At 42.0% G+C, this 12,790-nt stretch overlaps 1 protein-coding gene across 4 annotated transcripts in view; it reads left to right on the top strand.

Moving 5' to 3' along the window:
• The window catches only part of myom1 (myomesin 1), a 94,776-nt gene that overhangs the window by 32,495 nt on the left and 49,491 nt on the right, over positions 1 to 12,790 (top strand). For all 4 annotated transcript variants that reach the window (XM_033019592.1, XM_033019594.1, XM_033019596.1 and 1 more), the window contains exons 11-16: positions 2,857 to 3,056; positions 5,486 to 5,542; positions 7,712 to 7,836; positions 8,729 to 8,912; positions 9,384 to 9,558; positions 11,727 to 11,848. In XM_033019592.1, the coding sequence (XP_032875483.1) occupies positions 2,857 to 3,056; positions 5,486 to 5,542; positions 7,712 to 7,836; positions 8,729 to 8,912; positions 9,384 to 9,558; positions 11,727 to 11,848 (863 nt within the window). The remainder of the gene's footprint in view (positions 1 to 2,856; positions 3,057 to 5,485; positions 5,543 to 7,711; positions 7,837 to 8,728; positions 8,913 to 9,383; positions 9,559 to 11,726; positions 11,849 to 12,790) is intronic.

Raw genomic sequence — 12,790 nt, forward strand, 5'->3', positions numbered from 1 at the left:
GGCTAAAGATACTTGGTGCAAGGGCAATGTGTCCTAGGAACCTTTGGAATGGGAGGTTCATAATTGAGATACTTGAGAAAGAATGTCAGAGGGGTCAATTAATCATAGTTCCTGTATAAGATTAATATGAAGCAAAATTACCATTTTTCAGCAACTTTAATATGTCCCTTGAAGTCAAAAGCAATCACAATTTTTAAAGAAATAAATGTTTAAAAAAATGGTGCTGCTCATTTCTTCACATTGGTCTCTGCAGGCATACACGTGCTGTGAATCCTGAGCGATAGAGACTCCTTTTAGGTTCAAAACACTGTTCAAACAATTAAATCAAGGGTTTCATATCATTCTAAACTTCACCATGTTTAACCTGCCATAATGAAAACTAAGATTGACACAACATGCTGGAGTAACTCAGTTAGGCAACATCTCTGGAGAGTAGGGATAGATGACATTTCGGGTCAAGACCCTTCTTCAGAACCGGGGAGCAGGTGGAATCACAGAGCGGGAGCAGCGAGAAAGATTGTTGCAGAACTCCCGCCGAGAGAGGAAGAGAACTTCTTCAAAATAGGCATACATTGAGGAGATTTTTGCAGTGGAACAGACTAAATGTGTAGGAAGGAACGGCAGATGTTGATTTACACCAAAGATAGACACAAATTGCTGATGATATGATTTTCACTTGCAAGGCATTCACCATTCCCTTCCCACACTCTATTCCCTAACCAATTCCCCATCGACTCCCTAACCAATTCCCCATCGACCCAGCCATAGCGCCACCATGATGTGGGATGAAGAGAAGGGATGAGAGAGAAAGGGAAAGCAAAAGAGAACCACATTATACTGTTATTTACCAGGAAAGAGATTGACATTATATTGTTTAATACTGTGTCTAAATCACCAGAAAGAACTGCAGCTATCTTTTAAAATCCTTTCACAACTCTAAAAATACCAATGAAATGATACGCAAAGCAATTTGAGAAATGTGCTGGTACAGATCCCGAAAGTGTCCAATCTCAGATGATACTCCCCTGCCATAAAATAACTAATGATGCGATATATGACACCTGAAAAATTCTAACATGGTGCAAAATGCAGGATTAAAGGGGCTGTCCCACTGGGGCGACCTAAACCGCGAGTTCAGGCGAGTTTGCCCTCGACTCATACTCGCAGCATGGTCGACACGAGGTCCTAGGAGGTCTGTGTAACTCTCCTTCATGCTCGAGAGTAGTCCCCGCGTACTTGATGCCTCAGCTAGGTCGCGGCGTATTTTTCAACATGTTGAAAAATGCCCGCGAGTAAAAAAAGGTCGCCATGGAAAGAATCGATATTTTTTTAATCATAGGTTTAGTCGAGGTAGGTCGTAGTAGGTCGGTATGTTATTCGTAGGTAATCGAGGGTAGTCGAAAGTAAAGCTTGTTGAGAAAAAAAAGGTAAGTAAACCGACCGGTAATGTTAAATGCCCGCTAAACTTTATTAAATGTTGTCTGGCATGTCTCCCCCCCCCTTCTCCCCCCTCTTCTTCCCCCCCCCCCCCCTTCTTCCCCCCCCCCCCTTCTTCTTTGTCCTTTGAGCAGAGAATGACAGACACAAAATGCTGGAGTAAATCAGCGGAACAGGCAGCATCTCTGGAGAGAAGGAATGGGTGATGTTTCGGGTCTAGGCCCTTCTTCAGACTCTGAAGAACTCAAGAAGGGTCCTGACCTGAAAAGTCACCCATTCCTTCTATCCAGAGATGCTGCCTGAGTTACTCCAACATTTTGCGTCTATCTTCGGTATAAACCAACATCTGCAGTTCCTTCCAACACATTTGGACCTTGGACCTTGAAAATTAACTCTTTATAGTTCAGTGTTCAGGTGAAAATATGGTGTTGAATGTGACACAAAAGAATTAGGCAGTAAAACTCCTATAATCTGGATGTTTAGGACTTCAGTGGTGCTGGATTAGCAATTTTTCCAGACTGTTAGATGTTATTCGTATATATGCCCCAACACATTAATTTATGTTTTATTTTAGATTATAAAAGAGAGTGGGGTATCAGAACCACAATGAATGAGAAGGGAGCATGGGAAATGGGGCCCCGGTGAGTTGGAGGGGAGTATGGGAACACAGCTCCCAGCAGGTCAAATGGAACACAAGGACTGGGGCCCAGTTGAGTAGAGGGGAGTGAGAGAACAGAGGCTGCATGAATTGCAAGTGGGCACAGGAAGTGGGTGAGTGGGGTGGTAGAGTGGGGCCCAGGGCCCTTCTATCCAGGAAAGGAACTCAGCAAACATTACCCATTGGATTAAATGCCAAACCGTTGAGATTTCTGAATGGTCGGAGAGCAAATTATCAGTGTTATTGCAATACACGAATCATTTACCTAAGAAACGAAGGTTAAAGGGGAGAAAATCAACATGGGTAGACACACAAAGTCTCTTGCCCAGAGTAGGGGAATCAAGAACCAGAGGTCACACGTTTAAGGTGAAGGGAGAAAGATTTAATAGGAATCTGAGGGGTAACTTTTTCACATAAAGTGTAGTGGGTGTGTGGAACGAGCTGTGAGAGGAGATAGTTGAAGCAGAGACTATCGCATCATTTAAGAAATATTTAGACAGGTAAATGGATAGGGACAGGTTTAGTGGGATATGGACCAAACGCAGGGACTAGCGTAGACTGGACATGTTGGTCAGTGTGGGCAGGTTGGGCCGAAGGTCCTATTTCCACGCTGTATAACTCTATGACTAACAAATATAAAGGTTTGTTTAGAAGTATTTAAATGCAGTTACTTGCACACCATTATTGTGTAGCAGTGATGTCTGCATTCGTGGTATATTTTCTGCTAGCGCAAAGAAACAGCTGGACTTCTTTTCTTTCAGGTGTGAAGTAGGAACCAGTCATTGGGTTCAATGTAATGACACCCCGGTGAAGTTTGCCCGCTTACCCGTCACTGGATTGGTGGAAGGCCGCTCTTACATCTTCCGTGTGCGTGCTGTCAATAACGTTGGTATCAGTAGACCTTCCCGTGTCTCTGATCCGGTGGCAGCCTTGGATCCTTCCGACAGAGATAGACTGAAGGGTAAGTCTAAAGGGTTGGCCTTTACTCAGACTACATCTGTAGAATGACTCCTTTGATATCATCTATACTTTCTCATTGCTGCATGCAACATGACAGAAAAATAAAATACATCAAAATAAAGGCTATGCTCCATTGAGCAAATGAGTTTTTTCACAGTAGAACTCCATGATAGCTCTGTTATCAATATAATATCAATGATTTGGATGAGAACGTGCATGGCAAAATTAGCAAGTTTGCAGATGATACAAAAGTGAGTGGTATTGCAGATTGTGAAGATGGATATCAAAAATTGCAAGCAGGATCTTGGTCGGTTGGCCAGGTGGGCGTAGAAATGGTTGATGGAATTTAATACAGAGAAACTATCTGTATGAGGTCTGTATCATGGACCAGGTACATGTGGCGATTCTTTGCATACCTTGGATATGCAGAACAAAGAATCTCACTGTGATATGTCACTTGTGATAATAAAGTTTCATTCCTTCAAATGTGACCTGTTGCATTTTTGAAAGTCTAACGTGGGTTGGACTTACACAGTGAATGGTAGGGCTCTGGGGAGTGTTGTGGAGTAGAGGGATCTAGGAGTGCAGGCACATAGTTTCTTGAAGGTGGCGTCGCATTAAGAAAGGGTAGTCAAAAAGGTTTTTGGCACATTGACCTTCATTAGACAGAGTATTGAGTATAGAAGTTATGAGGTCATGTTACAGATTTTCAAGACGTTGGTGAGGCTGCATTTAGAGTATTGTTGTCGAGTTGGGAATGGTACAGAGAAGATTTACAAGGATGTTGCTAGGACTTGAGGGTCTGAGCTATAGGGAGAGGATGAGCTGGCTGGGACCCTATTCCTTGGAGTGCAGGAGGATGAGAGCTGGTCTTATTGATGTGTATAAAATTATGAGAGGAATAGACCAGGTAGATGCACAAAGTCTCTTGCCCAGGATAGGTGAATCGAGGACACAGAGGACATAAGTCTCTGGAGAAACCGGAGCTCTGGATGAAAACCCAAGCAGGTCATGGTCAGAATGTAGAAACTCCGCACAGACAGCACCCATAGTCAGGATCAAACCTGTGTCTCTGACACTATAAGGCAGCAACTCTAGCACTGTGCCGCTTTTCAGTGACCCAAAGTACAAAATTGGAGTCCCATGCTTGCTCATGTCTATTAAACCTACTTTGAACCAAATACCTCCCTGTTTACACTGATTAATGGCATCTTGAGCTGAGCCATCGAAACAGTGCTGTCTTTTCCTTGATGTGCCTCGAAGCATTTTGAATACAATTTCCAATCCTGTCTCCTCTAATTCCTCAACATGTTACCTTCTGCAACAATGTACCGTGTTAAACCTCAGTGGGTATTGCAGTATAATAGTATTGGACTAATAATCTAGAGATGAAAGTGCAAAACCTAATATAGCAATTCAGTTAGTAAATAAAGCTCGAATAAAATCATGACATTTGATTGCTGGAAGAATTGCCTATCTGGTTTGCTAATGTCTTTTAAGGGGAGTAAAATTTATAATCTCCGCATGGCATAACTCCAGACCTGCATCATAGCTATTTATATTGAGGCAATTGCATCAAACAGTAGTATGTGCACCTTAAGTACTTGGAGTGCTGTGGTTCATCATGAATAATCAGAGATGGATAATTAATGCTAGCCTTGCTAGTGGTATTCAAACCCTGTAAATAAGCACAACCACACTTACGAGGATGTTGCCAGGACTAGAGGGTGTGAGCTACAGGGAGAGGTTGAGTAGGCTGGGTCTCTATTCCATGGAGCGCAGGAGGATGAGGGGAGATCTTATAGAGGTGTACAAAATCATGAGAGGAATAGATCGGGTAGATGCACAGAGTCTCTTGCCCAGAATAGGGGAATCGGGGACCAGAGGACATAGGTTCAAGGTGAAGGGGAAAAGATTTAATAGGAATCCGAGGGGTAACTTTTTCACACAAAGAGTGGTGGGTGTATGGAACAAGCTGCCAGAGGAGGTAGTTGAGGCTGGGACTATCCCATCATTTAATAAACAGTTAGACAGGTACATGGATAGGACAGGTTTGGAGGGATATGGATCGAGCGCAGACAAGTGGGACATTGCTGGCCGGTGTAGGCGAGTTGGGCCGAAAGGCCTGTTTCCACATTGTATCACTCTATGACTCTATGACTCCATCAGGAGTTTCTGAAAGTGTTTACCAGACCCATTGCACTTTTCCAAGCCGTGTTCTCTGACATATCCTGTAAACAATGCAAATTGCCATTACTGATATGTACAACTAGTGTTAGATTAAAATCCCATGGACTGGCAGGTATGTGTATGCTAATAAGTTTAATTAAGCCTCAATATTTTTTTCTGGCAACAACAAAAATACTATAACATTTGTTTTTAATTCATATTGAAGCAACAGTTCCCTTTTTGTGTGTTTTAAATTATCAGGAGTACCACTGGCCCCCTGGACTGGTCAGATTGTCGTAACAGAAGAAGAACCAGCAGGTAAAGAATATGCTTCCTTACACATCTATCAATCTGCTGAGACAAACCTGCATCAAATGGGTACAAAACCATGAGAGGAATTGATCGGGTAGATACACAGAGTCTCTTGCCAAGAGCAGTGGAATCGAGAACCAGGGTGCATAGGTTTAAGGTGAGGGGAGAAATATTTAATAGGAACCTGAGGGGTAACTTTTTCATTCAAAGGGTGGTAGGTGTGTGGAACGAGCTGCCGGAAGAGGTAGTTGAGGCAGGGACTATTGCTACGTTTAAGAAACATTTAGACAGCTATACGGATAGGACAGGTTTTGAGGGATATGGGCCAAATGCAGGCAGGTGGAACTAGTATAGATGGGACATATTGGCCGGTATGGGCAAGTTGGGCTGAAGGGCCTGTTTCCATGCTGCATCACTCTATGGCTCTAAATGAAGATCAAATTTTTTTTATAGATCCATAAAATGTAATTTTTTTCCCAGTAGGTTTGATGAAGCTTCTAAGAATGGCAGTTGTCCATCAAAATGGGAACATTTTATTCTCGGGCAGCTCTCTGAAGCCAGAGATATTTTGAGACATGGGGCCTCATTGGTAGCAAGGGATCTGGGGTAACAAATGGGCACGAGTGTTCACACTGGGGTATTTGCTTTATTCTGCCTGGTGCATTATTAGCCAGCCTCGAGGTTAATCAAAGGGAAGATTGTGAACTTAAGGGGAGCCACCTGCCCCAACAGTTTGGGAACACCTGTACCCATGGTGAAAGCTTCTGGCCCAGTTGGAGTACCAGGCCATGTCCTCAGAACCTGCACTAACCTGCTGGCAGGAGTATTCACGGACATTGTTAACCTCTCCCTAATCCATTCTGAGGTCCCCAACTACTTCCAGAAACCTGTATCATTCCAGTTCCTAAGAAAAGCAAGGTAGCATGCCTTAACGATGACTGTTTTGTGGCCCTGGCATGAAGTACTTCGAGAGGCTGGTCATGGCGTACATTAACTCCAGCCTCTCAGTCAGCCTTGATCCACTGCAGTTCAGTTCATCCCTAGAACATCTGGATAACACGCACACATAATACATCATACTCCTGTTCATTGATCATAGCTCCACCTTTAACATTATAATCCAAACACATCTCCAAACTCCCGGACCGAGGAGTCAGCACTGCCTTCTGCAACTGGATCCTCAACATTCTGACCCATAGACCACAATCAGTAAGGACAGGTGATAAAACATCCTCCATGTATCATGACAAATTTTCAACATCACACCACCAATTTGGGCAGAAGCTAATTACAAATTTAGGGCTAAGCATCTTAATATAATCACTGCCACCCCATTGATCACATGAAACATCACAACCAGCACACAATAGAGGATTGGAAAGAGTAGATGCAGGAAAAATATTCCCGATGTCGGGGGGAGACCAGAACCAGTTTAAGAATAAGGGGTAGGCCATTTAGGACTGAGATGAGGAAACACTTTTTCCCCCAGAAAGTTGTGAATATGTGGAATTCACTACCACAGAAGGCATTGGAGGCCAATTCACTGGATGTTTTCACTGGATGTTTTCAATAGTTAGATTTAGCTCTTAGGGCTAAGGGAATCAAGGGATTTGGGGGAAAAGCTGGAACAGGTTACTGATTTTGGATGATCAGCCATGATCGTATTGAATGGCGGTGCTGGCTCGAATGGGTGAATGGCCTACTCCTGAACCTACTTTCTATGTTTCTATGTTTCATTGCTTGGAACTACTTCACTGTTCTTGATTAGTACGGGTGTCAGAAGCTATGGGGAGAAGACAGGAGAATGGGGTAAGGAGTGAGAGTTAGATCACCATGATTGAATGGCGCAGTAGACTTGATGAGCAGAATGGCCTAATTCTGCTCCTATCTCTTATGATTTTATGATCTTCACAGTTGCTGAATCTAAATCCTGGAATATCCAACCTGACAACATTTGGAGGTGAGTGATAGAGAGTGTGGCAGTGGGAGACAGGACACTTCACCAGAAACAGTTTAACAAGGTGTCTCACAATCAACTTCACAAGGTCAAGTTTGAATGCTGGCTCTACTAGCAATATCTGTATCCAATAAATAAAAACATTGATCTGCTGAGAAAATCCTGGACAATTTCTTGCCTCTGTGCAATGTGTCACTATCCCACTCTTGCCTCAACAGAAGGTATTGTGCCGGGACAACCTACAGAACTTACTGTGACTGAAGCCACCAAGAATTATGTTGTCCTCAGCTGGAAACCTCCTGGTCAACGTGGCCATGAAGGTATCATGTACTATGTGGAAAAGGTAAAGATCTCAAGACTCAAATGATTAAAAAGTCGTATCTCAACTGACCATAAAGCAGTTTAAATAAAATGCTGTGCTATTTGTGGATAAAAAATGTTCTCTTTCCATGAGATTCCTCTGCCTGCTACATTTCTAAGGCATTTAAGTGAATCCTTGATCATCGCTACAGACATCAAATTTAAATGTAATTGTACAAGTATATTCCTCTTTTCTTTGAGTTAGATTGGTGCAATAAACTTTCTATGATTGCTTAGTAGAGGATAATAGTACAAAGGAGACAATTTTAATAACACTTTTTACATCATTGAAATTGGTTATGATGATTACAACATTTTCCATACTTGACTGTAGCTTTATCCCACATCACTGGGCCTGCCCCTGATATATTAGCATTTACTTTTAAAGACACAGGTAAGATGTATGTTGTTAAGCATGCAATGTTTTAACCATTTTATCACTTGCAAATTTCATCATCATTGTGAAATCTTTTTCTTACAAAAGAGCAAAAAAATCGTATTTTTCCTGGTGGAACCACTATTCTCCCAACCAATTACCAAACATCGGCAACTCAATGACAGTACAAATACCAGTAGGAGCCTGCCAGTAACAATTAAATATCTCTTACTCAAGGTGACTAGGTCCTTCATCATCACTGCAGCTAAATACTGGAATCCCTTTCGCAAAACCACTGTACCTCCACCAACAGGGATGCAGTGGTTCAAGCGGTAGCTCCCTGGTATTTCACAGGAACAATTAGATTTGGGCAAAAAAAATGTGTGGAGCCACATCCCATAAACACATAGTGAACACATTGGTTGCATTGCAAGTCTGTTTACCATATCCTGGATTTTATTCCTCATTTGCTGTCTTTATTCTTGCTTACCTGTGCCAGTGTGTGGCAGGCACCGAGGACTGGCAGAGGGTCAACCCAGAAATCCCGGTGAAGTCTCCACGCTTTGCATTGTTTGATCTGGCTGAGGGTAAATCATACCGTTTCCGTGTCCGCTCCACCAACTCTGCTGGTATTGGTGAGCCTTCTGAAGCGACAGAATTTACTGAAGTTACAGACAAGCTCGGTGAGTATGAATCACACATGCAAGTTTCTTCACGATCCCTAATCACCTGCTCTGCCTGTGCACAATGCCTCACGATAATCGTTGGCAGGATTATCCATGATTGGATAATGTTCCAAAACACACTCCAGGTAGGCGATGGACCAGAGCATGTGATGTGATTTATTCTGCCCCATGTTTCTGGCTGTGTACCCGGAATCGTATTTGTTTCTGTTTTACTGCAACATTGTGAAAGGTTTTCATCTTCATCAAGAAGCAGATAACAGTTGGATGGCAAAAAGGAAAATTACATTTTCCACAAATGTTCTGAAGAAATTTATTCCAAAGTATATTGCCTCCAAAGCATCAAAATACAGTGTTGAGAATGACTGTTAAGCATTAACTAATCTTGCCACCAGCAGAGATTTAAGGCTAACTAAAGTTGCACTGTTGATAATACTTTTTGTTTTGCATTGTTGTCTTTTCTTCATTCAGATGTTCCAAAAGCTCCTGGTCATGTTGTGCCTTCAAGAAACACAGACACGTCCATGGTCGTAAGTTGGGAAGAAACAAAAGACACAAAAGAGTTGGTGGGATACTATATTGAAGGAAGCATCAGTGGAACTGGAAAATGGGACCCATGCAATAACAAACCAGTGAAAGGAAAAAGGTAGTGATCATGGTTATTAGAGAGCCGGGGACAAGTAAAACAGTCAAAGGACTTGGCTAGAATCAGAGATAATGAGATAACAGGGAGGGTGAGAGTGCATGAAGAATTTGATCTATGATTTTTGTCCATAGACCATAAGACATAATAGCAGAATTAGGCCATTCGGTCCATCAAGTCTGTTCCATCATTCGATCAATGCTGATTTCTCACAGGACTGCCTGTGGCCTTTCTGCCAAGGTTAATTATTAATTTGTATTTTTAAAGTGGAGATTGATAGGTTCATGATTAACAAGCCTGTCAAAGGTTACATGGAGAAGGCAGATCAAGGTTGATCTATTTTTCCCTCTCAACCCCATTATCCTGCCGAATCCACCTTTAACGCCTTCACTAAACAAGAACCTATGAATCTCCACTTTAAAAATAACAATTAACAATTAACCCTGGCAGAAATATCAATTAATAATTAACCATGGCAGAAAGACCAGAGGCAGTCCTGTTGAAATGTTCATTTGTGCCTCAGGAGACACAAAATACTGCAGTTACTGGAAAAGAAGACTAGAGACTCTAAGCAGGCCAGGCAGCACTTGGGGAGAAAGATAATGTTGCAGTTTCATGACTTTTCATCAGAATGTGGTGACTGTGGAACTCTCCAGAGAGTTGTGCAATTCTCTGCCTCAGAAGGCAGTGGAGGCCGATTCACTAGATGCATTCAAACGAGAGTTAGATGGAGCTCTTAGGGCTAGCGGAATCAAGGGATATGGGGAGAATGCAGGAACGGGGTATTAATTGGGGATGATCAGCCATGATCACATTGAATGGCGGTGCTGGCTCCTGCACCTATTGTCTATGTATGTATGTATGATTGATTTTGCTACAAACCAGAGCGGCTGGTTTTCAGAAATTGCTGAATTCAGTGTTAACTGCTGAGAGCTGTGCAGTGCCAAGATGGAAGATGTTGTATCTCGTTTACCTTAAGTTCTTTTGATAGAGAACAAAGAGAGAAAAGACAGAAAAGTGAGAATGAGAGTTGGATGGATATGAACATAGTCATACAGCATGGAAACAGGGCCTTTGGCCAACCAGCCCATGCCAACCAACATGTTCCATCTATACTAGTCCCACCTGCTAGTATATGGCCCATATCCCTCTAAGCTAATGGCATGTTGGCCTTCATAACAAGAGGAGTTGAGCATAGGACCTTCTGCAGTTGTACAGGGCCCTGGTGAGACCACACCTGGAGTATTGTGTGCAGTTTTGGTCTCCAAATTTGAGGAAGGACATTCTTGCTATTGAGGGAGAGCAGCGTAGGTTCACGAGGTTAATTCCTGGGATGGCTGGACTGTTGAAAGAATGGAGCGACTGGGCTTGTATACACTGGAATTTAGAAGGATGAGAGGGGTTCTTATTGAAACATAGAACATTATTAAGGTAGACAAAAGCGCTGGAGAAACTCAGCGGGTGCAGCAGCATCTATGGAGCGAAGGAAATAGGCAACTTTTCGTGCCAAAACCCTTCTTCAGTGAGATTATTAAGAGATTGGACACGCTAGAGGCATGTCCCCGATGTTCGGGGAGTGCAGAACCAGGGGCCACAGTTTAAGAATAAAGGGTAGGCCATTTAGATCGAAGATGAGGAAAAACGTTTTCACCCAGAGAGTTGTGAGTCTGTGTAATTCTCTGCCTCAGAAGGCAGCGGAGGCCGATTATCTGGATGCTTTCAAGAGAAAGTTCGATAGAGCTCTTAAAGATAGCGAAGGGATATGGGGAGAAGGCAGGAACGGGGTACTGATTGTGTATGATCAGCCATGATCACAGTGAATGGTGATGCTGGCTCGAATGGCCTACTCCCGCACCTATTGTCTATTGTCTATATGCCTGCCCTATCCATGTACCTGTCCAAATGTCTCTAAAATGTTCTGATAGTACCTGCCTCAACCACCTCCCCTGGAAGTTAGTTACGTATACCAAATAATGCCTGTCAAATAACATGGTCGAATGAGATTTGTAATACATATGAAAGAATGTATAAAATGAAAGAAATGAAAATGGCATTGTTTTGTAATTTTGACAAGGAATGTTCACTAAAATATAGATATATAATCAGTGCTTGCACCTTCATAAATCTGAAATGATCTAATTAATGTTGATAATTATACATATTTTTTAAAGGTTTATTTGTCAAGGGCTGCCCACTGGGGAATCCTACAAGTTCCGAGTCAGGGCTGTCAATGCTGCTGGCCTTAGTGCATTCTCACAGGAATCTGAGGCTTTGGAAGTCATGGCAGCTCTAGGTAAGTGAAGCACTCTCACTTTTGAAAGTGCATTTGCTAATTTTAGAAAAAAATCTAATTTATATACTTGCGAGTTCGTAAACGTATATTTAATTATTGTTGGAGGTAGATATGTTCATTTAATTTCTGTGTTTGCTTCTTAATTGATCACAGACTATTTTCACAGCGCCATCTGTGTCACTTTTCCACCCATGATGTCTTAAGTCTTTGTTCAGATCATGCACTGTGCCTGCATCACAAGGAAAGTGTTTTCTTTTTCACTGTGCCAATCCATAAGCCACTGTATGAAACCTCATTCGAGTCTGCTTCACAGTTAAAAGTTCCAAAACTTAACAGAATCATGAATTATCATTCTCGCTCCAGCACAATGTAATGTATAACATACAAGACCATCCTGTGCATATCTTGTTCACACATAAACGCATCAAACATCTTTTTCACCTGCATTTGCTACCATTTTGCTTGCTATCTGTTTAACATCATTATTTTAATGGGTGTTCCCATGATTGCTGGTGCCTGTTCTTGTAAATAACTTTGCCTTCTTGTTAACAGCTATTGCGTGAAATGCCGACCAAATATCAAAAACTAATCTATCACATAATATTGTTATGTTATGTAAAAACAAACACATTTGGATAAATAAGCTTTCAAGGATGTAAATGCAATTAATAATGATCCAGTTCGAGCTCAGATCAACAATTTATTCAGTGAGAAAGTGTTAATTCTTATAAGATACTAGATAAAATTGGATTAATTACTATGAAAATGATAACAATGCAGATACTGAAAATCTACAATAAAAATAGAAAATGTTGGAAACACTCAATGGGAGAGTCTAGGATGCGGAGAGCATGTTTCCACTAGTGGGAGAGTCTAGGATGCGGAGAGCATGTTTCCACTAGTGGGAGAGTCTAGGACTAGAGGTCATAGCCTCAGAATTAA

The sequence above is a fragment of the Amblyraja radiata genome, chromosome 4 (genome assembly GCF_010909765.2).
Source record: "Amblyraja radiata isolate CabotCenter1 chromosome 4, sAmbRad1.1.pri, whole genome shotgun sequence".
Lineage (NCBI taxonomy): Eukaryota > Metazoa > Chordata > Chondrichthyes > Rajiformes > Rajidae > Amblyraja > Amblyraja radiata.